Source organism: Notamacropus eugenii, chromosome 2 (assembly GCF_028372415.1).
Source record: "Notamacropus eugenii isolate mMacEug1 chromosome 2, mMacEug1.pri_v2, whole genome shotgun sequence".
In the NCBI taxonomy this organism is placed as follows: Eukaryota; Metazoa; Chordata; class Mammalia; order Diprotodontia; family Macropodidae; genus Notamacropus; species Notamacropus eugenii.
The window spans coordinates 31,418,790-31,446,128 of NC_092873.1; the positions used below are offsets into that span (position 1 = coordinate 31,418,790).

The 27,339-nt window shown below is 41.6% G+C and overlaps 1 protein-coding gene across 6 annotated transcripts in view; it reads left to right on the plus strand.

Annotated features, from left to right (window-relative positions):
• Window positions 1-27,339, plus strand: part of LOC140524853 (golgin subfamily A member 3-like) — a 65,251-nt gene that overhangs the window by 8,191 nt on the left and 29,721 nt on the right. Inside the window, exons 2-6 of one of the 6 annotated variants that reach the window (XM_072639694.1) lie at window positions 9,131-9,257; window positions 15,017-15,215; window positions 15,591-15,787; window positions 18,766-18,884; window positions 20,179-20,272. In XM_072639694.1, the coding sequence (XP_072495795.1) occupies window positions 18,862-18,884; window positions 20,179-20,272 (117 nt within the window). In that variant the 5' untranslated portion in view covers window positions 9,131-9,257; window positions 15,017-15,215; window positions 15,591-15,787; window positions 18,766-18,861. Of the gene's footprint in view, window positions 1-9,130; window positions 9,258-10,319; window positions 10,564-15,016; window positions 15,216-15,590; window positions 15,788-18,765; window positions 18,885-20,178; window positions 20,273-21,084; window positions 21,227-27,339 lie in introns of those variants that run through there. The other 5 variants (XM_072639693.1, XM_072639691.1, XM_072639692.1 and 2 more) reach the window with 5 other exon arrangements.

Here is a 27,339-nt window from a genome sequence, read left to right on the forward strand (position 1 = left end):
TGGTGCTCTAGATGGGATGATTGGGAGAAGAGAGGAAAGTCTCCCAGTCAGGCTGGTTTGTAAAGGAGTACTTGAGTCAGAGGTAGCTGTTGTTTCATCTGAAGTCAAGGCGAGCAACAGGCTCCTGGTTGCCACGTTCACTCCTGCAGATGTCTTAGGTACAGCAGTGGCTCTTCTTGAAAAATAGGTTGACTGTGTGTGAGAGAGGGTGTCTTGATTTCTGGCCAATTGTCCCAGTGGGAATCTGGTCGCTGGTGTCCTGAATTGAAGATAGTAGAGGATACATTCTATATGTGATTCATAGACTGAAATGCAACATGATAATCAAGTCTATTAAATGTCCAATATAAGGCACAGGTTTTACAAGTATTAAATCTAGAGCTCTGACTTTGACATTTTAACTTCTCTTAAATGTACTCACTCCCTGCAACAATGAAATAATCAGCCTACTTTGGCCAAGAGTAGACTTCAAGTGACTGAGCCTGTATCTCTTAACAATAAGAAAACAGCAAAAGGTACTAATAAAGCAATTTATAAAACAACTAAATTATGATTACCCCAACCTTATTTTTTCATTAAAAAAATTAGCAATACTAACAACTGGTAAAAAAAATTAAAATAATGATAAAAGCATGGCACATCCTTATCATCAGAGGACAAAATGCCCCATGGTATAGACATCAAGCCTTCATGAAACATATAAGGCCTAGCAAGAATATCAGGAAGATGAAAAACTGCAAAATATCTTCTTAGACATTCAAAATTCCTAATTTGTGTGACACTTCAAAAAGCAAGTTGGAATGATCGTGGATTGTCATTCGATTATGCCTAGTTTTACTGAGATGTGTTCTACTGGAGGACAATGGAAAAAATAGCTTCATGGGTTAAATGAGTCATTTGGAGTTTTTCAAATAATTATTTAACAAAATAAAATTAAACACATTACATATTCTATTTGACACAAATCATGTTGTTAATGACAAACTATTTCCAAAAATAAAAGCTAAAATGTCAACATTTTCAACTTACAGTTGAGAGATTCAGTCTCTTTTCAACCAAACCATTATTTGGCCATTTCCTCACCAAATTCCTGTTACTATATAAGTTTGTGTGTATATGTACATGTGAATATACACATATATGTATGTATTCATCTATTCATATACACACACATGTATTCAAATAGGGAAATCCAGCTACTTCTCTATAACTCTGTTGACGGTCTCCAAAAGAATCTGCAACAGAAAAATTCGTCATCATCAAGCCCACCTGATGATGAACCTCAGACTAAAAAGGACATGTCTTACCAAAAAAAATTTTTGAATGATTCTATTCTCCTTTCCACAACTGCTTTGGAAAATATGTATCTGTATATGTGTATGGGAAAGCTGCCTCCTCAAAAACCTTATCTCAGAACAGGAGGTAAGGAAACTTATTTCTCTAATTGCAAGCTCAGTTCACATCTTTGGGATAACCCCATAGAGCTTAGCAATGACCTTGGTAAAGTAACTGCTAGAGAACTAGAGAATTCTCTGACCCACTGGTATTTAAATTTCCATGGGTTCAGCTTTTCAGTGATAAGCTTATTCCCAAAAGCAATTTTTTTTTTTCTGGACCAAAGTAGACTCCAGTCATCAAAATCTGGAATGTCATTGTAAGAGTAGCCCGTGTAGCATTTGGAAACATAGTAGGCAATGCACAAAAGGTAGAATCCTGGCAGGAATACCAGAATTTCAATTACCAGAACAGAAATGACTCATTCTGCCCCACCTTTGCTGATATATCCAGCTAATAGCAGAGCGCCTATGACATTGTGAAAGGTGCCAATCATAAATAGTACTATGGCAACTGCAATAACCTTGTAAGGGATTTTGGGAGGGCTCTTCTTAAAGTTTTCGAATTTCCCTGATTAAGTGATGAAGTTTTCATTATTTTATATTTATCATATTATTTGTATAAGTAATACCTTTATTGAAATCAAATGAGAACTTTCATTGACATACGTTTCAAAAAAAAAAAAAAAAAGAAATGCTTTGTAGTGAAGTCCCAGTAAAGCTTTGTTGTTTTACGTAAGATGAATCATTTTCAAATCTCTCCATATTTGTTTTGGTTTACTAAACTATGTTTAAGCTAATATTTATAGATGCTCTGATCTTTTCTGTGTTCTCTTTTGTGAATTTACTATTACAAATTTGAGAATTTTCTTTTCTCGAGACTAAATACAAATAGGATCATTTTCTATATAAGGATACTTTGTTTTGGTACTTTCCCCACATGCTATATATATTGCAACATTTACCTCCTCTCTATCTATACTATACTGTTTCATTTGTCTCTGAAAAGGAAACTATACTGTTTTAATGGTGATCGGGAGAGCTCTCCCATTTCATCTCTTCCCACTTCTGTGAGGTCGTAAGAATTAAAGAACTGCATGCACTTAGCTTTTAAGGGCATCATGTCTATTAAGATCGCATCTTCCTACAGACAGGAAGAGGATGCCTTTCTACAGTAAGGGGGGAAGATTAACAAGGGCTTGAAGGAAGCCAGAAAAATACAGAGGGAAAGGACTCCAGGGATGGAAGACAGTCAGTAAAAATATATTGAGTTGTGAGATGGTGAGTCAATGCAAGGAAGAGCAAGAAGGCCAGTGTCACTGGCAGAATGCAGGAGTAAAGTACAATTAGATTGACAAATAAAAGGAGGGACAGGCTCTGAATGTGAACTAGCACTTTCTATTTGATTCTTGAGGGAACAGGAAGCCATTATATTTCATTGAATGGTAAAATGACATGGTCAGACAAGAGCTTTAGGAAAATCATTTTGGTGGCTGAGTAGAGGATGGACAAGAGTGTCTTATGACAAGAAAATCCACAAGAAGGGTACTGCAATAGTCCAGGAATGAGGTGATGAGGGCTTGCACCAGGAGGATGATAGGGTCATATGAGTAAAGGAGCATATAGGAGAGGTGTTAAGAGAGCAAGACCTATATTCCTTAACAAAAGATTGGATATGGGTTTGGGCGTGAAAGTAAGTAGTTCCGGGCTGTGAGCCTGGGTGATTGGAAGATGGGGAGAGCATGAAACTGGGAAATTGAGACGAAATGAATTTTGGGGGGGAAAGGAAATGAGTAGAGTTTTGGATGTGTTCCGATTCAGATACGGACAAGACAACCAGTTCAAGATTTCTAACAGGCAGTTGTCCAAAAGGAGTAATGAGTTTGCAGATCACTAGAGAGGCTAAAGGTAGATGAGTATATCTGAGAATCATCCGTTCTCAGGACGGATTTCCAGGAGCTTACAAAATCTCCTAGAAAAAGAAAAAACAAGGGCCCAACTCAGAGCCCTAATATACAATACCCAAAATTCGCATTGATGACTTGGGTGAGAATGTAGCAAAAAAGACTGAGACAGGATTCAGCCAAAGAACCAGGAGAGTATTGTCATAAAAATCTAAAGGGAAGAGAATATCAATGAAAGTAGGAGAATGGAAGGAAAGGCTGCAATGAGATGAAGAAGAATGAGGATTGAGAAAAGGTCATTTCTTTTTGCAATGACGAGTTTTATAGTAACATTAGCGAGGACAATTTCATTTTGCTTATGAAACTTAGCAACCAGACTGTAGAGATAAAAAGGGAGTGGGAGAAATGGAAATGGAAACACCTTTTGTAAATAGCTATCTCAATGAACTTGAAGAGAAAAAGGGAAGAAATAAGGAAGAATATTATCAGGGAAAGAATGAAAAACTGAAGGTGCTTTTTTTTGTGGGAATTCATTTTTTGCAGATAGGTTAGTAGGGAACTAGATGACAGTGCAAATTGACATGGTAGTTTGGCCTCTCGCAGCACATCAGTGTGGAAGACCATCAGACCATCCCAGGGATGTTTCTTCTGGCTGAGAGCACAGCTAACTCCATGTCAAGTCCTTTGTGAGGGTCTAGGCCAGAGTCAGCTGCCTACATAACTCCATCACACACTCCAACTACTTCCAGGGTCAGGCGTCAAGGAGAAACAGAATCATCCTTGGTTTTGACTTCACCAGCACCTGCTGACTCCATCACCCGCATTGATGGGGCTCTGCCTGGAATGAAAACAAAGGTCCTCTAGTCCTTGACCTCTGCTGAAGCTACAGATCTGACCAGGATTGTTAGATATTATGTCTACTTTGCCCCTTTGTCTCCAGTCATTTTCTCTTAGGGATACTTACAAGTCCAAGGCCATAAGCTTGAATAATCCTGGAACTGAAAGCCCAAGTGTCATCCTCAGCAGCAAGGTCACAGATGTGGGCTTTCTTTATTTTGAGACCACTAGAACCAAGGGCTTCTGGGTACAGTGGGAGAAAGTAACAAAGGTGCTTCACTGATCATTCCTTTACCTGGATCTCCTATGTCCTCAGCTTCCCTTTTGGGAGAAGAACCAAGGAGGTTAGGTATCACTCTTTGCTCCCTTCCACCGGTGATTGCGGCTAACCATCTGCAGTCCCAATTGGACACTCAGAGAGGACCTGAGTTCTCCCTTTGGCCACAATGGAGCAAAGTCCATACTGTCACAGTCAAGATGACTGGAGATATCTCTGTGGCTCCAGAGTGACAGCACAGGAGCTCAAGTGAACTCAACCCTGCTTCTTACCACCAGCAGCAGTTGCATGGTTTTTCCTGGACAAAGCACAATTTCTCCCTCACCTACTAAAGGTGACGCCAGTGATCTCACCATCACTGAGACAGATGCCACCCCTGCATGGCCATGGACACTCTCTTCTTCAACTTCCCTAAATTCAACTGAAACGATTCCCTTTACAGTGAACATTAGCTCACCTGCCCCAAGACCTGATACCATAAGTCTCACCTTTATCACCAAAATCCCAGATATTGACCCTCTCAGACTGTGGCCACTCTCAACACTGATCTGCCAAGTAGAGTGTCAGAGAAAAGCACAACTGAACCATCGACCACCACTTCTACTGAAGATCAACTCTTCTCAAACACTAATCCTGGAGGTTCATTGGTGAACACGACTGGCTCAATTTTGTTGGGACTGGTGCTCATATTGTTCCACATGCAGGCAGAAGGGAGCTGAGAGGTTCCGCTGACTACAGAGCGCATGATTCCATGCAGGATGATAATAAGTATCACGTCAACTCCTCCAGGGCTCAACACAGCAGCTGAATTGAGCTCAGCCATACCTCCTCCAACAATTGCCCAAGAGACTCCAATAAGTCCTGAGGTCATTCTGACTGCCAGGGATATAAGCCCTTCCTCTACTTGGCAATGGGTAGGAGGGGGGACTGCAGGGTCTCCTGTCCATATGAGATGAGGTTCAAGTGTGTCTGCTGTGTCCCAGACCATCCTCTCTGAAATTCAAAGTTCATTTATCATCACCAAAGCCCCTTAGGAGATCCATTGTCTTGTACTGCAGTCGAGGTCACTAACACAGTTACTCTATCAGATTCCACTCTGATCTCAGGGCTGGAGGAAGGCCAGGATTCCAATGGTGCCATCTCATGGACAGAACCCAGCAGGACCTATCTCACCTTGGATTGCCCTTCAGAAAACCCCATAACACATGGCACTAGTCCTGTGGACACACGCTGACTAAGCATTATCCACTGGGCCAAGTGAGCACTTGCTTGAAAGAGGCACCAGTGCTGCTACTTTTCTTTTCAAAATGCTTGCTGAAGTCACTGTTCCAGCACCACAGAAAACTACCCAGGAGCTTGAAAGTCAAATGCATTTCTGCCCTAGATGGTCACACTGCCCTTGCAGTGGACACTGGCCTTATTGGGAACCTTATCTCTGCATTGTCAAAGGTCACAGCTTATATCAGCAAAGATAGGGAAACTGTGAAATTGAGCTCCTCTGGCAGTAAGCCTTCAAGGAATTTGCATCTAATGGGGGAGACAAGGCATAGAAAGGAGTGGTAGCCAGTGAGATGCAACTGAGTTATACATCATGAAGGAGTGTTACCTGGGGAACAAGTGGAGTACATGGACACATGACATTAGAGAAGAATGAGAGACAGGATTGGGTAACATTTTCAGATCTGGAGAGGATCCGGGGGATGAAAGTGTACCCGTGTACAAGAGAGCATGACCTTGAATTTGATAAAAAAAAAAAAATAGATGAGTAGGGTGACACACCAATGGGGATCGCGGAAGTCCAGGGCAGACGTTCTAGGGACTAAGCTTGAATCCTGCAAGACTAGTCTTTAGTGTGGGCATCAGGACAGTAATGACGTTCGAGGAGAAATGGCCAGAGCTTAGCTTCAGGGCCACAGCAGAGCTGATGAGAGTACTCTATAGGAAGAAGTGCCTGTGATGTGCTTTGGAGAGGAAAGCGAGATTCAGGTGATTGGATGTTATCCCAAGGAATGAAAGAATCCCACTGAGAGGAAATGTATATCCCTATGAGAATAACACCAAACCTGTCCACATACTAACCAACTCCTCTGCTTGTAGTATTCTCCAGGAGCACAGTTCATGGATTAGTGAGTCTAATGTGACAAGCAAATGAAAACAGTCTACCAGCATCCTCATGCCTAGCTCCATAGTGAGAGATTCTGTTTCTGAGACTGTAAGAAAGACAGTTAGCATAGAAATCCCTCCAGGCTCAGCTCCCATATGGGGTACACTTCTCATTGCGGCCATGATCACAAATGGGCTCAGATCTGAGACACCCAGAGGATCAGTAGATTTTGTCATAGAAATATCAGCTTCACCTGAGAAATCCTCTTGTTTGTCCCGTAAACCTCCCACGTTCCTTGAATCCAGCAGAGCCCACAGTCAGCCAAGGATCTAGTGAGCCTTGGAAGGCCATACTATTATGGGATACTCGGGCAGGAGCAGAGGCAAATTCAGCTGCCTTGTCTTTCACTGCTCCCAGCACCATGCCAACAGATGGTGGAGGGGACACAAGCCCTTTCTTGGTGTCTACAGAAGGGCCAACAGAACGTCAGACAGTGTCCAGCCCCTTCCTAGAAGACACAAACATTCTGCAAGCACTCACAGGGAGGACATGCACTTTCTAAGCACGTGAGTAAGCCACTGCCCTGACACAATCTCCACTTCTTCTCTGCTCAGCCTAACTGAAGGACTCAGCTACCCAGGACTTTGCCTTCAACCTCTTTGGGAAGCCTGAGGAATTAGGCTAGGAATGTAGCTAAATGCCCCAACTCAGCGTCCATATGCTCCTTGATCATCCTTCTTTATATGAGAAGACATAGGTTCCAATAGAAACTGACATATGAAGAACCATTTAAACCATGTGCACAATCATTTAACAATGTGAATGTCAAGAACTACTATACAAATTGAGCTGAATGCTGTGAAATACTAATGACCTTCTTGTTCATTTAGAATAGATATTGAAATTTATTTCCCTCCCTTCATTGGAATGTTGAAGTGTATGAAATAATTATTAGTATGAAATATTAGTATTAAATTTAGTGTGAAATAATGCATTTAATGTAAAAACTTTTTGATGTATTGGCTAGTTGTGCTATACGTTTTTGAATCTTTTATATTAAAGGAAGTCTCTAGGAGGGAGATGGATATATTTCAAGATAAATATTACCTAAAAAACAAAATGCAAACATCACTTTATCACTAATTAATGTAAAGTTAAAACAATTTAAAGGAGATGTTATATATCAATATATGAAATAATTTTAGAGAAAGACGTGAATATTTACGAAAATGTAATTTGTCCGGACCAACAGGAGAGAAAATAAAATACTTAGTCCCATCTTAATAAAGAAATTGAAAAAGCTTTTAATGAGGTCCTTAAGAGAAACTCCCAGAATCACCTGGATTCACAAGTGAATTCTCTCAAACATTAATCTACCTAACTCGAAAGATGCTACCAAGGGTTGGTACTCTCCCAACTTGCCCAGTCATGGATCAAGCCCTTTAAAACAGAATTCCCCTCACTCTCTTTGGCAGTCCTACTGCACCTTCTTCCACACAACCAGGGCTTTTATTGAAACTCTACCTGTTGTGGTCGTCCTTTGTTTTTGAAAGACTTGGACTCCAAGGCCTCTGAAGGACAACAGAGAAATGATAACATGACTTGCACTAGACACTGTTTTGAATGAGGGAGGGCTGTGCAAAGTCACCAGCCTCACCTTTTCCTCCTAAGTCTTCTGGATCCTGTGGCCAGACATTAATGATGATGACTGGAGATTGGCCAGGATGCAATGGGAGATTTTGGTCTTTTCTGCTAAGTCCTATTCAGGGACTCTCTCAGAGAGTGGTTATGCACATTTAATGAATAGGTCCCCTTAAGAAATAATCTAGGAATGGCCCCTTTAATGAGCAAAAGAAAAAAAAATGAGTAAATCTCACTGGAAGGAATCAGCAAAAGTGACTACTGATAATCACTCTTCTGTCAGAAAAGTTCAGAAAAATATTAAGTGGAGTTTGGGCAGGGACTTATTGGTGTGCCATGTATGAGGGCACTTGGTTTAAAGTTTGGAGAGAGAGAGAGACAGAGACAGACAGACAGAGACAGAGAGAAGGAAGGAAGGAAGGAAGGAAGGAAGGAAGGAAGGAAGGAAGGAAGGAAGGAAGGAAGGAAGGAAGGCAGGAAGGAAGGAAGGGAGAGAAAAAAAGAAAGTAAGACAGACAGAAAGAGAGACAGAAAGAAAGAAAAAAGAAAGAGAAATGAAGAAAGAAAGGAAAGAAAGAAGGAAGAAAAAGAAAAAAGAAAGAATAAGAAAGAAAGAAGAGAGAAAGAAATATGCTCTGTTAACATCACGTTAACTAGTGACCCACTGGCCATCCAAATTTACCTTCCTTTGGAGAGGAGACGGAAGGAGTCAACAAAAGCTAGAAGATGAGCTGAGGTACCCAGCTAGTTGAACCCCCATTAAGACATCTAGATCTACTCACAGGTCTGTGTTTGTCCTTAGTTTTAGAAGACCATGTCGTCAGAGAAATGATGACATGACTTGCAGCTGACTTTGTTTTGAGTGAGGGAAGGCTGTACAGCCTCACCAACCTCACTTTCTCCTGCTGAACTTTCTGGGTCCAGTGACCAAATATGCATCAGGATGCCCAGCATGCAATGGGTGAGGCACTGGGAATACAGAAAGAGGCCAAAGACATTGCCAGCTCTGAAAGGAGCTCACATTCTAACACAGGAGACTCCATGCAAATAACGCTATACAAAGCAAGCTATGTACAGGATACATAAGGAATGAAAAGAGAAGAAGAGCCCTGGTTGAGAGATCTGGCCAGCGAACCATCTCTGAGTCCCCATTTCCAAAGGTGAGCTTCTCCTCCTCCAGCACCTTTGTCTAATGATAGTGGTGTTCCTGATGAGGATACTGCTGTTGCAGAACCCCTTGGTTCCCCTGATGGGTTCAATAAGTTGGACTCAAGTGGGGTGTATAGAGATCATCATCATGCCTTAGGAGGGTTAGGACATGGGAAAATCTGATCAGATCTGACCTGTCTTAGATGGTCCTAGAGAATTCAACTGGGGGCTCAGTTGACTGAGGGATCCCTGAGGTGGGAAAGGAGGCTCCTGTGTGACCAGGCCCCTGGGGTTAGTAGTTATGGTGGACTGGGAACACTGGGGTGGGTTCAGTGGAATCCATTGAACTAGGTTGGGCAGAACTGTCTGCAATCCATTCATGGGGTAGGATTGATTAGGTCAGTAATTGTGTCCCATCTCACCAGGACTGAGGGGATGGGGCTTGAGGGCTTGTAGGCACTGGCATTCCAGTGCCTAGGTTGAGCCTGTGTCTTGGGGAACTTGGAACATTCGCTGCTTACCTGTTCCTCACTGGGAGATCTCACTTGTCTTCACGATCCATCGACGAGGCAGAATGGAGGCTCTTGAAGGACGCTGGTGACCCTGAAGCTGCCAAGGGGGCCGGAGACTGAGTAGAAGTGTAAGCTTCAGTGGAAGGCAGTGTGCTTCCGGGTGACGATGTGGTGGGAGAAGGGAAATTTGGGGGCGTTGCGGTGGGAGGCGAGGGGGGGGGGGCTAATTTGTGGGACAAGGGGTCAGGAAAGTGGCCAGCACTGGTCTGGGAGCTGCTGGGTGCTTTGTCTGTCGTTCTGCTGGTCTGCTGTCTCGTTCACTTCCGGGAACAGTGGACTAGGGCATTGTGCCATGGCATTGGTGGACACAGTAGCTACCTCGCCTAGCCCAGTGCCCTCCATCCTTGGCACTCAGGGGACACAGATAAGGTGAGACCATGGAGGCCCCAGTGATCTGCCTTCCTTCTGCCCCAGCCTAGCATCCTTAGTACAATAGCGTGCCTACAGCTGAGTGCTCAGAATCACAAGAACACTCCTGCTTTTCTTGTCTCCTTGCCTCAGGGGTCACGTCAGAGGCCCTTGCCTTCATCCCTGAGATCCACTTCAGCCCAGGGCTGCCAGCTACTCTTCAGATGGCCCAGAAGCAGCGAGGCAGCCTCCCATGTGGGAGGGTCTGTCGCCCCCTTTCAGCCTGGCAGGACCCCCTGAGCTCTCTGAGCCACCATTTCCTAATACGTCAGTGAAAAATATGTTCAAAAACTTTCACAGCATCTAAGTGCCAGGAATATGGGGAGGAAAGCAGGAGGTGAGCTCCAGAAAGTGCTGTGGAAATCTTAAGGCAGGATGTAAATGCTGTTAGAAACTTTTCATTGTAAAAGCAACAATAGCCAGGTTGAAATCCTGCACTGGGCTCTTCCTTGCTATATGACCTTGGGCAAGTCATTGTGTTGAGGTTTGGGGGTGCTTGGAACTTGAAAGAGCAACCCCTGTCCTTCCCGGAGAAATTGAACCAAACCTTCTTTGTCAGTCAAAGACAAAGATGATTATAGGTCTCCCATTTGCAGTAGACTTCTTGGGAATCTGTGTCTTTGTGACTTACACGTGGGGCAGTTAGAACCTGAGCCCTGCGGATAAGGCCCAGATGCAATTCGGGCACTATCTGTGTGATTAAGGAAATTTATGGTTCAGATTCGCACCTACAATAAGACCCATTTGAGAAGAAGAAGCTGGATAATTTATTGATTTACAGAAAAGGCAAATGCATGAACAGTTTAGAGCTATAGCAGAAATAATTAATATAGCCTAATACCAATATAATTATAGCAATATTAACATAGATATAAGAGGAAATAGAAAAACATCACCAATTCAGGAAAGTACCGACACCTGAATTTTCTCACCTGGGGAGTCCCGGGATACAGCTTTCAGGGTCTGAATTGGGAGCAAGTAGTCCCAGGCAGAGCGTCCTCTCCGTGGGTGAGATTCCAAGAACTTACACTAAGCAAGGAGATTTTATAGGGACCTAGACAAAGACGGCTTTTTGCCAACGGCTCCGCACACTGTTCCAAGCTGGTCGGGAACATGGCCATGGGAATACAGATGTTTGTCCATCAGGGAGATATCATACAGGGGTCACAAGATATAAGTTAATTAGTCATATACTGGGAGGATTAGCCAAATCTTCCAAGTATTATCTATGTGTTCCAGGAGTGGCTAGTTCCCAAAACATTAATACATGGCTGACTCACCTATGTTATATTCCTTGAGAGGTCACCAAAAGGACAGAGTGAACTTACTTTATTCAAGGGATATGAAATATTCCTTCACTATCATGGACGCAAGTTGGATCTTATGTTCAGAAAGACTGTGATAGGGATCTAGGCATGGTCAAGTAGTTTCAGGTGAGTGGAGGAGGGGTTTAGGGGAGGTCTTGAAGGGAGTGACCAGTAATTTCGGTGAGTAGCGTCAAGACAGCAGAAACCAAGAGAAAAGCATGTTGATAGCATGAAGAATGGGACGTAGCTGAAGGTTCCCTGGAAATAAGACAATGGAGGGAGAGGCTAGGTAAGGGTAGCTGAAATTTGGGCCCAGGGATAATGAAAGACTTCTGACTTCAGCCAAACACCTGTTTCTGAGGCAGGAACATGAGAAATAACTTATTCCCACTCTGGAGGGGTGAAGATAGCACCCTCCAGAAACAAAAGTAAGCCTTAAAAACCTTTACCTGACTATAAAGATCCTCCCCTATCTCCCCATTGACTGGGGAGTGCAGGATGTACAATTTCCAGTACCATGTTCCCCCTTCTGCCACAAGTTATGTATGACCATGAAAATGGACATTTACCTTTCCTAGAGGAGGAGAAGTCAATATTTGTAAGCTTCATACTCATGAGAATTCCAAGCTATACTTCATGTTTATTCTACTTAGCTGCCTTCCAACGTCAAAACAAGTTCCAAACCAGTTGGACCCATGCTTTGCCTGTAATCTTCTCTATGAAACATAACTCCTTCCTTATGTCTCCCATTCTACTGGTGGCTCTTCTGAACTTAGGGAAACAAATATCATCGTGATATATCTCAAATTTCCCTCTTCCTCTGCTAGAAAATAATCTAGTACTAATTGTTGTTGATAGTATCTTCTACAATCACTTTATTTTCCTGCATTTCTTTGCAAGTCAAAACACTCTCTGGCCTGGATCACTTTGGTTTCATTCCGTATAGTACATAAGGTCTGTGGAAAGAAAAATTGTACTCATTCCTCCCAATCCATCCTCTTTTATTTATTCAAATCTTGTTTCCACATCTATCTCCATTCTGATGAATGCTCCCTCACTCTACTATACACATTCTTCCTTTCATCCATCTCCTCTTTAAGTAAGTATAGATTATTTTGAACAAATATACAAATGAGGAAAGGGAAGAGGTTGATCAACCCATACACAAATCAAAGGGAGCAGTCGCTTTGGTAAGGACAGATACAGAGACCCAACAGAAAAAGATAAACAATAAATTGCACATTTAGAAGTCTCATCTCATACAGCAGTCTAGGGGGTGGGGGAGACATCATCAGATCTGCATGTTCATCCAAGTCATCTTCAACTGAGGAACTTCTTGGCTGTCTTTATGTAGAAATCCTCTATCTTCGGTCAATTCTGCTACAAACTTCATCTTGACACAATTGTAATTTTCATTCACCATTTATACCCTCATTTTTCTTAAAGAAGTGTACGCTATTTCTCCTGTTTGGTGACCCCAATACAGCTAAATGAACATTTCTGAAGGATGCTTTTCTTGTTCTTCCATCAAAAATTTTTTTTCTTCAAAATCAGTTTCCTCTTTTGTGGCACTGCAGTGCCAAATGTCAAAGTACCAAATCTTGTATGATTTTCAAAATCTCTCCACCAGATAAGGGTTTCCCTGAGAACTTTCCAAATATAACAAATTATGAACTTTCTCTTCCCCAGCACTCAGGCTTTATAGATAGACTGTGTCCATCTCCCCATCACCACCTAGTCCAGTGTTTTCTGTAACACCAAAAGATCTCTTCACCTTTTTATAACCAAGGTTCCAGGAGCCTGTATCACATTTATCCCTCCTTGAACACGATATGCTTCTGATTCCTGCCTCCACCTCTCTCTCTCCTTCTTCTCCTATCCCTTTCCCCTCCTATTTTCCAATAGTGTGAAATGGATTTCTATACCTAACTGAGTTATTCCTTGTTATGCTATTCCTTGCCTGAGCCAGTTCAGAGGAGAATAAGGTTCAAGGTGAAGGTTTAAAATAAAGGTTTTGCCACCTCCCCAATCTTCCTTTTGACTGTAAAACCTCGTTCTTGAATCTCTGTTGTGAGGCAATTTACTTCATTGTGCCTTTCCCTTTCCCTTTCTCCCAGTGCATTCCTTTACCTAACTACTTAATTTTAATTCCTTTAGACGTCATTGGTTGATTTGTGGGACCTTTTCTCCCTGAACCAAAGAGCCCTTTGTCAATAGCAGTATTCTGCCAATGTTGATAGATGGCTGCAGTGCAGAGAGCACAACAGACTCCATAGCCTGAAAACATATAGGGCAATAGTGTAGAAAAGTGGAAAGCAGCTGCCCTACAGATCAGCACCAAAGAAGTATGACTGGAAGCTGGCTTGTTCACGTAGTGCAGGTGGCATGCGCACAATCCTTTGGGTCCACCTGTGTCCTCATGGTGTCAGGAGAAAGAGAAGAAATCCCTTTACATGTGGGTGTCAGCTTCTGGTAGGCCTGTGTGTGGACAGAACATTTATTACGCCAAGTCCAGGACTCTATACATTGCAACCAAGCTGCCCCAGGAATACCTAAGTTCACATCCTGCCTCAGACATTTCCTGGTTGTGTGCCCTTGAGGAAGTCACTTCATTGCTATATTCCCCAGAAAATTCTGTAATACACATTCCCAGTGAGCTGGACCTAGCTCACATACATGCAATTCTCTACACTAACAAGACCACAGATCTAGTGTGAGATAACCAAACAATTTTGTATGAGATGTGTACTCATATGACATGATAGTAAGCACTCAAGCATTTCTCTGTTTTTGGTTTGTGTATTAAACTTGGTATTCCTGAAAATTAGGTTAAAAGAGGCAAAGTGCCTTGGTAGCATTTAATTTCCATTGTTCCTTCCCTTCAGGCTGGCCAAAGCTAGCGAACATGCATGTATGAGGACCAGGAATGTGAATTCTGATTTTGTGCTCTAAAGAATGACAAGGCTTTAACACATGCTAAAATAATCCTGATGCAGGACTCCAATTTGTGATTTCCATAAATGTTAAACCATAATATGCAAAAGAATTTTATTAATTGAGTGGGTGGTAAATACAGTAAGACAAGAGAGTTGACAAGCAATTAATTGGAATATGACCTAGGATATCTATGTTTTCTTTACCATGAACATGACATAACATATGTCCAAGGAATATGTATTTAAGATAGTGCCTTTTGGTGAGGAGCCTTGTCCTTGGTAGTCATTAATAGAAGAATGCCCTGGTCTTCTTCATCTTGCCTTATTGACACAGTAAGAGGCATTGTGGGAGTTTACTCAGAGAGCAGAGAAGAGATATCTGTGAGGCCAAGTGGCTACCCCTAGTTGATTAGTTCAGGCTCTGCCCCTTATTGAGGTTCACATGATATTAAATGATTATCAATCAAATGGCAGCCCAAAAAAGGGCAAGTGAACACTAGAGTTTTTGTGTTGGATGAAGGTGGCTTATGGAGTTGATTTCCCACAGGGAAAGGTGACTATGCCTCAGCGAGAGCTGTAGTTGGATGCCCAGTAGCAGAAGCCCCTGGAACTCATGAAACAGCTCATCCTGGTCCAGGAAACTGCATATCCGGGAGCAGACCCTCAGCGAGCTGCAGACTGACCATGAGGAGCTGCAGGCCAGGCTGGAAAAGTACCAGGAGAAATTCAACAATCTGGAAGATGAGGTGCTTCTCTCTGTTTTTTCGTGGGGGAGAAGTTAAGGGATGCTTCAGGGATGGAGTGTGGGGAATGGCAGGAAAGATGGGCTGGTGACTGTGGGGACTGCAGTAATATATTGGTCAGTAATTGGGTTTTGTGAAGCTGGTTTCATGGGACCTTGTGCACTCATCTCATGCTTTAGCACTGCTGACTATTGTCTGGTATTGTGTTGAGCAGAACTCTACTGATACAACGTCTGTACATCTGTAACGTGTTCTATTGGTGTGGTCTATTTCCTTGAACACTATTCTGAGTGATAAATGTCCATGAAAATATTTTACTCCCTAAAGTCCCAAACCAGCTCAGGTCACAGTGAGCCTTTGAATTGTGATTTTTCCCAGCTCCAAGAACCAAGAGGCTTCAGAAAACAAATACAGCGCCTGTAGAATGTATTTCAGAAGTTGTCTCTGGAGTTACATCAAGGGCAAGATAAGGTGAACATTTTGGGAGAGGCCAATGCAGCCCTTCAGGAAACCACAATATCTTGGTAATGGAATCAATCAAGAGGGTAGCAGATTTAGCAGAGCTGAACGTGCAGGTATGTGAAGCCTTATGCTAGTGGGTTGCTTCTCCTGGATCTTCAAATCAATACACATCTTTCTTTAGGAAGAGTTAGAAAGGGAAGACTTTGACAGTGAGGCATAAGTAAAATGACTATTTCTTCCCATCTCTCCTTGTGCAAACAGAATTTCCACAGTGAAAATGTGAACATTTTTCCTGGTTTCATAAGGTTATAGTATATTTGGTAATTTTACTCAAAAAGGTTTTCTTAAGGTACAGCTTTATTGTCTAGGAGTACATCAACAAAAGGACTGACTCATGGGTTTGTTTCTATATTTCTTTTTTTTTGGGGGGGAGGGTTACTTAGAACGGAAGAGGTTGCTATTGTCTCAACCATTGCTGAGGGTCATTCCTTAGCTCCTTGGTTTGAAAGTTTCTTCTGGGAACAATAGTACCGCACTTTAAAAAAAAAAAAAAAACGCTTATTTATTTATTTTTAGTTGTCAACATTCATTTCCACAATATTTTGAGTTCGAAATTTTCTCCCCATCTCTCAGCTCCTCCCACCCCATAATGCTTTGCATTCTGATTACCCCTTCCCTCAATATGCCCTCACTTCTATTATATCCCCTCCCTTCCCTTACCCTCATCTTCTGTCTTTTCTGGTAGGGCAAGATAGATTTCTATCTCCCATTAACTGTATTTCTTATTTCCCAGTTATATGCAAAACCAGTTCTCAACATTCGTTCCTAAAACTTTGAATCCCAACTACTTTCTCTTCCTCCCTCTCCACCCATCCACACTGAGGAGGAAAACAATTCAATATAGGCTATATGTGTAGCTTTGCAAAAGACTTCCACAATAGTCGTGCTGTGTAAGACTAACTGTATTTCCTTCCATCTATCCTGCCCCCGTTTATTCTATTCTCTCTTCTGACCTTGTCCTTATCCAAAAGTGTTTTCTTCTAATTATTCCCTCCTCCCATTTGCCCTACTTTTTATCATCCCCCCACATACCCCCGTCCTCTCATTTACCCTCCTTTCTATCATCGCCCCACACCCCACTTCTCGCCTACTTTCCTGTAGTGGAAGATAGATTTTCATACCAAATTGAGTGAGCATATTATTCCTTCCTTAAGCTTAGTGTAAAGAGAGTAAGCTTCCCTTTTCCCTCTCTCTTCCTCCCTTTTCTCATCCATTGAAAAAACTTTTTTTGCATCTTTGATGAGATAATTTTCCCCATTTTATTTCTCTCTTTATCCTCCCAATATATTCCTCTCTCAGCTGTTTTATTTTTTAGATATCATCCCTTCTTATGCAAGTCATCCTGTAATCTCTCACTCCATATATCTATCTATCTAAATATGTATATATGTCTCAGTGTGTGTGCGTGTGTGTTTGTCTCTGTATGTCTTCGTGTGTATGTCTGGTACAATCCGTTCAACTACACAAATACTGGCAAAAGTCTCAAGAGTTACAAATATTATTTTTGCATGTAGAAATGTAAACAGCTGAATTTTAGAAACTGCCTTGTGATATCTCTTTCCTATTTACCTTAGCTTCTTTCTCTTGATTCTTGTGCTTGAAAGTCAAATTTCCTCTTCATCTCTGATGTTTTCATCAAAAATGCTTGAAAATCCTCTATTTCGTTGAATAACCACTTTTTTCCACTGAAGTATTATCCTCAGTTTTGTTCATTAGGTGATCTTTGGTTTTAATCCTAGTTCCCTTGAATTCTGAAATATCATATTCCAAGGCCTTTGGTCCCTTAATGTTGAAGCTGTAATATCTTCTGTTATCTTGATTGTATTTCCAAAATATTCAAATTGTTTCTTTCTAGTTGCTTGCAATAGTCTCTCCTTGACTTGGGAACTCTGAAATTTGGCTACAGTATTCCTAGGAGTTTCTCTTTTCAGATCTCTTCCAGGAGGTGATTGGTGGTTTCTTTCAATTTTTATTTCACCCTTTGGTTCCAGAATATCAGGGTAGTTTTCCTTGATAATTCCATGAAAGATGATGTCTAGGCTCCTTTTTTGTTCATAGCTTTCAGGTATTCCCACAAATTTTAAATTATCTCTCCTGGATCTATTGTCCAGGTCAGTTGTTTTTCCAGTGAGATATTTCACAGTTATCTACAATTTTTTCATTCTTTTCTTTTGTTTTGTACTTTCTTGGTTTCCCATAAAATCATTCCTTTTAATGTTTGCTCCATTCTAATTATTATACAACTATTTTCTTCAGTGAGCTTTTGAACCTCCTTTTCCATTAGGCTAATTCTGCTTTTTAAAGCACTCCACGTTCCTTTCTCCTTGGTGAAGGAGCTCTCTCACTGACCTTTGAAACTGTCATTGGTGTTTGTGGATTGAGCTATCTGGGAAATACTGCTGCTGGTGGTTCCCTGAAGGCTATTCTGGATCCTGTCCCTGCCTCGCCATGCTGTCCATGCAGGGCTGTGTGCCAGTCTGAACCTGGTACGATGGACCTTTCCTGGTGGCTTTCCAGACTGTCTTGGGCTGCAACTCTGTTGTTTTTTAGTTTCTTCAGCTTTAGAATTTGTTTACTCATTTTTACAGGTATTTTATGGGGTATTTGGGGGAGCTTCCACAGGTCCTTCTTTCTCCTCAGCCATTTTGACTTCACACCCATCTTCCATACTGCACTTCTCAGGGACTTGGCCAGGGAATCCACTACAGACCACTCCTGCTTGAGAAAGCTAAAAAGTAGTACTAAAGTCTCTCCATCCACCAGGCTATGTCATCCATTTTTACCTAGTTTCTCTGGGAAAGCATCTTAGTCTCTGCACAGAAACTCAGAATGCTGTGGCTTGCTTTTAAGTGGCACATTGAAATGTCCAGGGTCTAGGTAGCCAGTGCCTAGGAGAGCATACAGTCCCCACCCTAAGGTCTCCTGCCATGGCAGTGCTGTCATCCAACAGAGTTCTTGTTTTTACACTGATTGTGATTTCCCAGACACTTGACAGGACAATGTGCCGCACCACTTCCTTCCTGTGGTCTAGGTCCACTGCAGGTTTGCCGAAAAAAAGAAGAGGAAGACCTGAAAATCAGCCTGTTTATTCAGGGCTTGCAGAGGACACTGAAGACTGAGAAAGCCAATGTTCAAAGCCTCAAGGAGCAGGTATGTGGGTGCTCAGATGGATGTGGGTGAATGTGACTGCTTCTGCTGCCTCTGAATCTCAGACCAGCCCTCACCAGAGGCCATGTAGGCTTGACCATTGCCAGATCTAGAAATACATATTACAGAGATGGTAGTGCCAAAGCCTTTCTAAGCCTTTCAAGGAGTACTGTTGAAAGGTCCTTCAGTCTACACCAGAAGTAAAAAGCTCTACTTATTTGTCTGTTCATTGCACAAAAAATGAAATTTAATAGGCTTCTTAGCCTGACTCTTACCTTCCCCTGCCACAGGCAACAGCACCCAATGTCAAAGCCATATACAACCTCTATCATTTCAAAGCTACCACCTCGGGAGTGAGTGAATTTAAGAAGGAGCTGCACGCCAAGGAGCAGCTGGCTATGAAGCTCCAAGCAGACACACACAGGCTGCTGTGAGGATTGCCCCACTGAGAATTATCTGGAGTCTGACACCAGAGTTCAAATCTGTCTTTAGGAACTTAGAGCACTAAGCCTTAAACCTCTGTCTGCCTCGGCTTTCTCAACTCTTAAGATGGGGATGTTGATAGCACTTACTCCAATGGGATTGTTGTGGTTATCATATGAGATGATCATTGTAAAGTGCCCTGCACAGTTCCTGGTACATGGTAGGCACTGAACAAATGTAGCCATTCATGGTATTATTATTAACACATCTCTGTATCTCCTGAGGTCCAGATGCCAGAGACACAGGCACAATGTCTTTTCATGTCTGGGTCATTACCAATGCAGACTTTCCAGGTTTGACCATGCTTGCCCTTGGACTTGATCTCTATCCAGCACTGGGAGGATGGGTATGATCAGGAGGAGAAGCTCAGTTTCAGTTTGGCTCCCTTTATGGGGCAACTCCAAAAAGCAAATTTTAGCTGATTTAAGGGATAGACAGTGTTCATGCCAGCATAAAAATGCCGTGGTGGCAATACTTGAAGGTAACTAGAAAGGGCGTAGTAAATCACCCTTAAAACAGATCTGGTGTCTGTGAGCAGAGCAGACAGGACCAAGTGAAGATCATCAGGCAGGCTCATCAAAAACATGTAGTCATCAGACATCTGTGCTTACCTGTTTCTTGGAATCTGTGTGCTCATAAATCCCCAGTGCTCTGACATTATTGTATGTCTTCTATACATGACTTACACAATGATGCAGAATATACTGATAGGTGCTGTCGTTTCTAGACTGGATATAGACTTTTATAGCCAAAAGAAGTTGTAGATCAGCAGAGAAATAATATTTTTGCTTGGTATTCTTGTGTCCATCCCTAGGATGCAGGAGGGAAAACACCGACAGGAAGTGTCCCAGTTGAAGCTGGAGTTGGCAGAAACTCAGGCTGAGCTGCAGCAAGACAAGATGAACAAGGTAATGCCCCCTGACCTGAGCTCCATCATGGGACAGAAGATCCTCTCCAGAACAGGCCTTGTGGTTAGGCTGCATAGCCTTGACCAGCAGAATCATCTTCCCTCTGTAGCTGACAGTTTGTAGTTAGTTAATCACCCTAGAGGAAGAGGCTTTGTGATGGAAAGATCTTTAGGGCCCCAACAGGTGGCAGCTTCTGGACTTTATCCTGCTCAGGAGAAGTGGTGTGAGTGTAACCCAACCCAGAAAGCTGCTCCTGAATATCTTTGGTCAGAGGCCGAAGGTCCCAGTCTCCATTTGCTTTGGGCTTTAGCACACCCAAGGCTTACTCTGTATGGGCTCTTCCTGCTATATCTTTAGAGGACTTTCATAAATATGAGAAGTGCTGTACTTCATCCCTCTGAAATAAATGTACCAGTAACATAAAGGTGAAACCTGATGATCCACTGGATAAAAAAGAGTTGCTTATGATGCGAAAGGTCCTTCATGGAAAACTCTACTACTTCATATGTAAGAGGGGTTATATTGTTGATCATGAGCTTGACAAATCAATATAATTCCCAGGAGTTCCCACACGTCAAGTGCTTTACAAACATGAAAATCCAATGTAATTCTTAGCTACGACTTGGGGGGCATCAAACACGGGCATTTCACTTGCTGATTTTGGAGTCCCTCCTGTCAGTAACTGGGAAACATTATGCACATTTAGAAAGCTTGGGTTTCCACAGGTGTGCCATTATTTTCCCTGTCTCTCTCTGTCTGTCTGTCTCTAAAAGTTAGGCACTACTAACATGAATAACACCTTTGTTTTTCAGAGTAAGGAACTGAAGGGAGAGAAAAATGACTCCTGTGACTCCTCCCTGTCCCTGCCTCCCTTCGAGAGGGGCTGCTCAATCCTCAACCCGCTGTCAACAAAGATAAACTCTACAGCCTGCACATCTCTCTCCAGCAACTGACGTAGGACCTATTTGTTTATCATTCATTATAAAAAAGGAAATATGTTTGGAACATGCTTTCATGTCACTTATGCTAAATGCCCAACAAGTGGGTCTGCCAGGCTAAAAACCTCTTCATTCCCTTGTGTCCATGCCATGTTGCTACCTCTCACAAGATGAAAAAAGTTTCTGACTTGAATAGAATCACCTATGGACTCCCTCTGACAACTCACACCTGAACAAAATTCCTCTTGACCAAATCCCCAACACAGGGTGAGCCTCTAGCCCAGGGCTTCCCAACCTGTATCCCATGGGCCCTGTGCTGCCCACCAGAGCATTTCAGGCTTGGTCACTGGAAAATGTAGAGGAAAACATCCTTTGTATGAAAAGGAAGTCCTGGGGCCCACTGCTTCTAGCCCCAGGGCCCGAGGGCCACAGTTTGCACAGGCGTGCTCCAACTCCTACCAGGAGGCCTCCCCTTGTGTGGCAGCCCTGGCCAGAGTGGGATATCTCTAAGTGATTTTGGTTTTTCCACTCATCCGTGCTTTATTGATACATACTGTATGTGCACCCAGGATTGAAAACAGGAGATACAACTTAGGAGAGTCTTACAAACGAATCTAGTATACACACACATTTAATAGATAAAGACAGGTATATTTATGTTTTAGAGGGATTCAAAGGAAGGGAGAATGAATTGGACCATTCTCAGAGGAGTTTGGGGTTCTCCTCTGCAGAGACTGCAGACAATGGCTTCCAAGGCAAGGGGAATAGCATGAAGGAAAGCAAGACTAAACAGAACTAAGACACCAGAGAAGACCAGCTGACCTCTACTACCACGAGAGAGGCTTCTTTAATCAGTAGACAGACATAGAGACAACTGGGTCACCCTCTTCCTCACCTGTTAACCTTCTCACTGAGACTGCTTTCTTCCTCTACAGTTCAGGACTATTTGAATCTATGTGAAATGCCAGATGGAGTCAAGAAGAGTTGGACAAGACAGAACGTCACAACCCTACATCGTTGATCAATATTCCTTGTTTTGACCAGTTTGGAGGATGCCTTTAATTTCTTTTAATTGGCATATCTTTGATTGTGAGGGAGGATGAACAGAAGAAAAGGCTCACTTTTAAATTTTAACTTAAATTTTTAAATTTAAACTGCTTAGAAGATTTTATCTCATTGTGGAAATAGAGGAAGATTAAACAGGGTTTGGTACTAGGGCTCCAGCTGTATGATCTACCTGAGAGCCAAGAGGCAGCCCCTCCTACTGCACTTTTGTTTTCTTGACTAAGCAGAATCCATTTTATACTGAAATAGTTGTTCAACAAGAAGATGCCTGAGTTAACAAAGGTACCTGACTGCCTTTGGCAACTTCAGGGCACCCGGCACAGTTGAGCTCTTAAGGTACTGGGAAAAACAAGGCAGATGTCACTGGTGAGGCGACAAACTAGGATTTGGGGAAAATCATGGAGCACGGGAGAGGACCAAAGGAGGGCAAATGTCCCGATCTTCTACAAAGGAAAGAGAACGAAGTCTGCACATGGAGAATAAGGAGGGTCACCTCTGTTGCTGAGAAATTATAGATCATGCTATTCAGAGGGTGGCTAGAAAATGGCTAGAAAAGCAGGAAGTGTCAGCGGCTGGTGTTAGCTTTCCCAAAGTCACACCCAGTTCATTTCATCTCCCTTCTTCTCAGAGTCATTAGACTGCTCAGGAAGGGGAATGCTGGAGTTATCCTTTATCTAGATTGTAGCCAGTCATTTGGGCAAGTTTCCCATGCAGTCCTTTCCAAAGCGAGTGAAGAAAATGGCTAGAAGGTAATACGTTCAGATGGATTTACAAGAAGATGAAAGACCAGACTCAAGTCGTAGTCATACCTCAGTGACTTAGGCATAGATGGCATGCTTTTCCAAAACAGTTAACGGCTATAACAGTCAGGATGCCAAAAGATCTCACATGGTAAAATTATTAGGTCAAATCTAGTAAGATGAAATTATTTTTGGTCTCTTTAATTAAGAATTTGACAAACATCAACCAAAATGACTACATCTATCAAAGTTAGAAAAAAGAGAGAAAAGAGAATTGTGTATGAAACCATGAATCCCTTTTATACTTAGTTTGGGTAATTTTAAAGTGTATTTATTTTATGTGGCTTACATATGTCTGTGTCCCCTTTCTGAACTTGATTCTCTTCTTTGCTGGATGTTTTTAAATGTGTTTTGTACCTCATTTTTGTTTTATTTTTGGCATCAGTATCTTCTTGTTACACTTGCCCCCCAAGTATTTAATCCTTCCTTCTAATCCTCCCTGAAGCAAACGTAATCCGCCCCCATTCTCACGGACTAAGATAATAGGAGGGAGGGGGAATCACACATCTGTTATCGCTAAAAATAGTATGATTCTGCAATTATAATCTGTACCAAGAGGATGGAGGCCTGCTTCATTACTAGTCTTCTGAGTCACTGATTCATCATTGCATTGGCCAGAGTCTTAAGTCTTTTGGAGGAATTTCTCTTTACAACATTGCTGTCAGTGTATGTAATAGTGCTTCAATCTGTCAGCTCATATGTCATCCTAGATTGCACTTTATCCCTTTTATAACTCTATACTGTGAAGCAATGTTCTCTTCCATTGATATGCTATGTTTTCAGTCATTCTCTAATGGATGAACATGCCCTCAGTCTTCAGTTCTTTGCTGTAGCAACAAATGCTACCATAAACATTTTGCATGTATTAATCCTTTCCTTCTTCTTTGGTCTCTTTGGAGTATAAAATTATTAACTAGAATAAAATAATTAAGGATCAAAAAATCTACTTCACTAATAAATTACAGGGACAGGTATTATTAGGCAGTGATTGTCCTGAAAGAATCTGGCCTTTTAGGGCACTCCAAGCTCCAATTGAGTCAGTAGTGTAATATGGCAGACAAGAGAGCTAGAGTGATCTTTGCTGAAATAAGAAATGAACATACCCAGACCTAGGAAGGCAATCATCTCTCTGTACCTTATCCCAGTAAATGCATATCCCAAAGGCAGTATGAAGCTCATTGGTAAAGTAGAAAGTGTCGTCATAATGATTGGTGGTCTTCAGGCCCTGCCAGCTTATTTAGGGAGGAGCAGGCCATGAGTAGCTGGATAAAGAGGATATCTGTAGGAATTGTGGCAGTGTTCAAGTATTTGATAGGCAGTCACATGCAAGAGAGCAGAGTCCCATGCAGCAGAAAGCCAAACAGTAGAATTAGCAGTGTCACCAAAATTCCAGCTGACACAAAGGGGAATGGGCTTTCTCAAGACGTTGTCAGTTCTCTATCCCAGCAGATCCTTAGAGAGAAGCTAGCTGAGAGGCCCTAAGTTTATTCACTTTAGGGGTGTTTTTGTCAAAGTTTGAGGTGGCAAGTGTGGATGCCTAGGTCTTCACAAGTCATCATTTCTGATGTATGTGTTGTCTATTGTCTCCGGATAGAACCTTTGATCCCTTAGTGGATGCATGTTTCCTTTGAATATTTGTGAGATTTTGAAACATCACAAGTTGATGGATTACGCTTAATGAAGCTACTTAGACTCTGCTGATTTTGTTTCTCGTGGTGATTGGTGAAGGGATAAGGGTGTTGTGGGTTTCTTATGTCTAATCCTATCATATGTTCCTCTTTTCAAAAGATAAAAAATTTTGCAGTATAATTTCATTTTCATCTAACTTTGGGTTTTCTTAAATGGTTAACTGTACGATCTTGTTCCAGTTGATGTTAAGATACAGTAGAAGGTTGAGAACCCAAGTCTATATTCAGCCACATCCAGTTGTTAACAAGGGCTTTCTGCTTGCTTTGGAAGCTAATATTTTAAATGTTGTTGTAGAAAATGATTATAGCTCTTTCTGTTGTTCCTGTGTTTTGTTTTACATAGTATTTATTCCTTTGACCTGTTTCCTTTTGTTAAAAAGCAACAAATAGATAGTCTTCAACACCAAATGGAAGAACACAAGACCAAAATACATGAATCGATGCCTTCATGGACTCATGGATGGAATGTTACTTAATGGACCTCTCCATTACCTGCCCATCTGCTGCTTCTAGGGAACTTGAAAATTCCAGCTTTGACTGAAAGGAACAGAACCACCCTTTCAACACCCAGTCAGTAATGAAACAATGACCTTGGATCTGAATAAGCTTTCTTTTCCTCCAGAGAAGAAAACATTTCTTTCGGACCTTTTACTTTATTTTTCAAGTACATACATCGTATATAGTTGGTTGTCTATAAATAGTAAAATTACAACGATTTCATTGTTGCAAAATCCCCTTTTACAATTTCAAAATTACTTGGAATGTCTTTCTTGTTCTTCTGACTCATTGCCATGTTGAAGTCTGCTGCTAGAAAATCTGGTATACGGAGTATTTAGGGAAGCTGACGTACTGGTAAGGCTTTTAGTAAAATGATTATTTTCTTTAGTATACCTTTCCAACAAAAAAATGCCTGTATGATAGGGTTTTATTTTGTTTCCATCACCTTTCTTTCTCAGCTGTTTGCAAAAGCACATTACTTCTCTTTCAGTGGGACCAGCCTTTCTCTCTCTGGCTGAAACACCAAACTTCCTAAATGGTAGTTGGGTCCCCTGTCCCAGCAGGTCCTGAAGGACTTTAGGTCCCACACAAGGAGAGGAAAAAGATGGGGTAGATCTCTGGTCATAGTTCCAAATTGCTTTCCAGAATGGTTAGATCACCTTAGAGTTCCACCAACAACGAATTAGTCTTCCAAATTACTCGCATCTAATCCAACATTGATCATTTTCCTGTTTTGTCATGTTAGGGAATCTTATAGGCATAGCTTGTGTTTATTTGCCTCATTTTGCACAAAAGTGATTTAGAGCATTTTCCTTATGAATATACGTAGCTTTAATTTCTGTCTCTGAAAATTCACTCTTCATATCTTTGACCAGTATTCAGTTGGGGAATGAATTGTATTCTTGTTAATTTGGCTAAGTTCTCTATTTATTTTAAAAATGAGTTCCTGACCACAGACACTAGTTTTCAAAATTATTTCCAGTTTTCTATTTCCCTCCTAATCTTGGATGACTTACCTTTGTACAAAATCCTTGCAATTTAATGGAAACAAAATTATCCATCTTGCATTTCATAATGTTCTCTATCTCTTGTTTGGTCATAAAATCGTGCATTCTCCATAATCTGAGAGATAAACTATTTCTTACACCCCTAATTTGTTTATGCAATCAATCAGCCTTTATACCTAAATTGGAAAACCATTTGTACTTTATGTTGGTATATGGTGTCACATGTCCAAATTTTCCTTGTTATTTTCCAGTTTTTCTAGCAGCTTCTGTCAAACAGTGAGTTCTTATCACAGAAAATGGCATCTTTGGGTTTATCAAACAGGTGATTACTGTACTCATTGACTACTGTGTCTTGTGAAGTTAACCTACTCCACTGATCTGCTGTTTTATTTCATAGACAGGACCAAGTCGTTTTGATGATTGCTGCTTTGTAATGCGATTTAATATCTGTTGTAGTACGTCAGCTTGACTCATATTTCTTTTCCTTACATAGCTTGATATTCTGGATCTTTTATATTTCCAGATGAATTTTGATATTGTTGTCTAGGTCTTCAAAGTAATATCTGGTTGTTGATTGGGATGGCACTGAAAAAGTACATTAATTTAGGTTGAATTATCATTTTTAGTGCATTAGCTCAGGCTACCCTGGAGTAACTGATGTTTTCCCAGTGGTTTAGATCTCAGTATATTTGTGAGAAAAGTGTTCTCTGATTGTGTTCCCACAGCTCCTAGGTTTATTTTGGCAGGTAGGCTCCCAAATATTTCATAATGTATACAGTACCTTCAAATGGAATTCTCTTTCCATCTCATGCCATTGGGCTGTAACGTGCAATACAAATAATTTTGATTACATTAAATTGAAAAACTTTTGCATAGGCAAACCAAAAGCAACCAAAAGTAGGAGGGAAGCAGAAAAATGGGAAAAACATTTTTGTAACTGTTGTCTCCTATCCAAATTTCTAAAATTATGATTTCTAAAATATATGGAGAGCTGAGTCAAATGTCCAAGAATACAAGTCATTTCCCAGTTGACAATTGGTCAAAAGATATAACCAGGCAGATTTCAGAGGA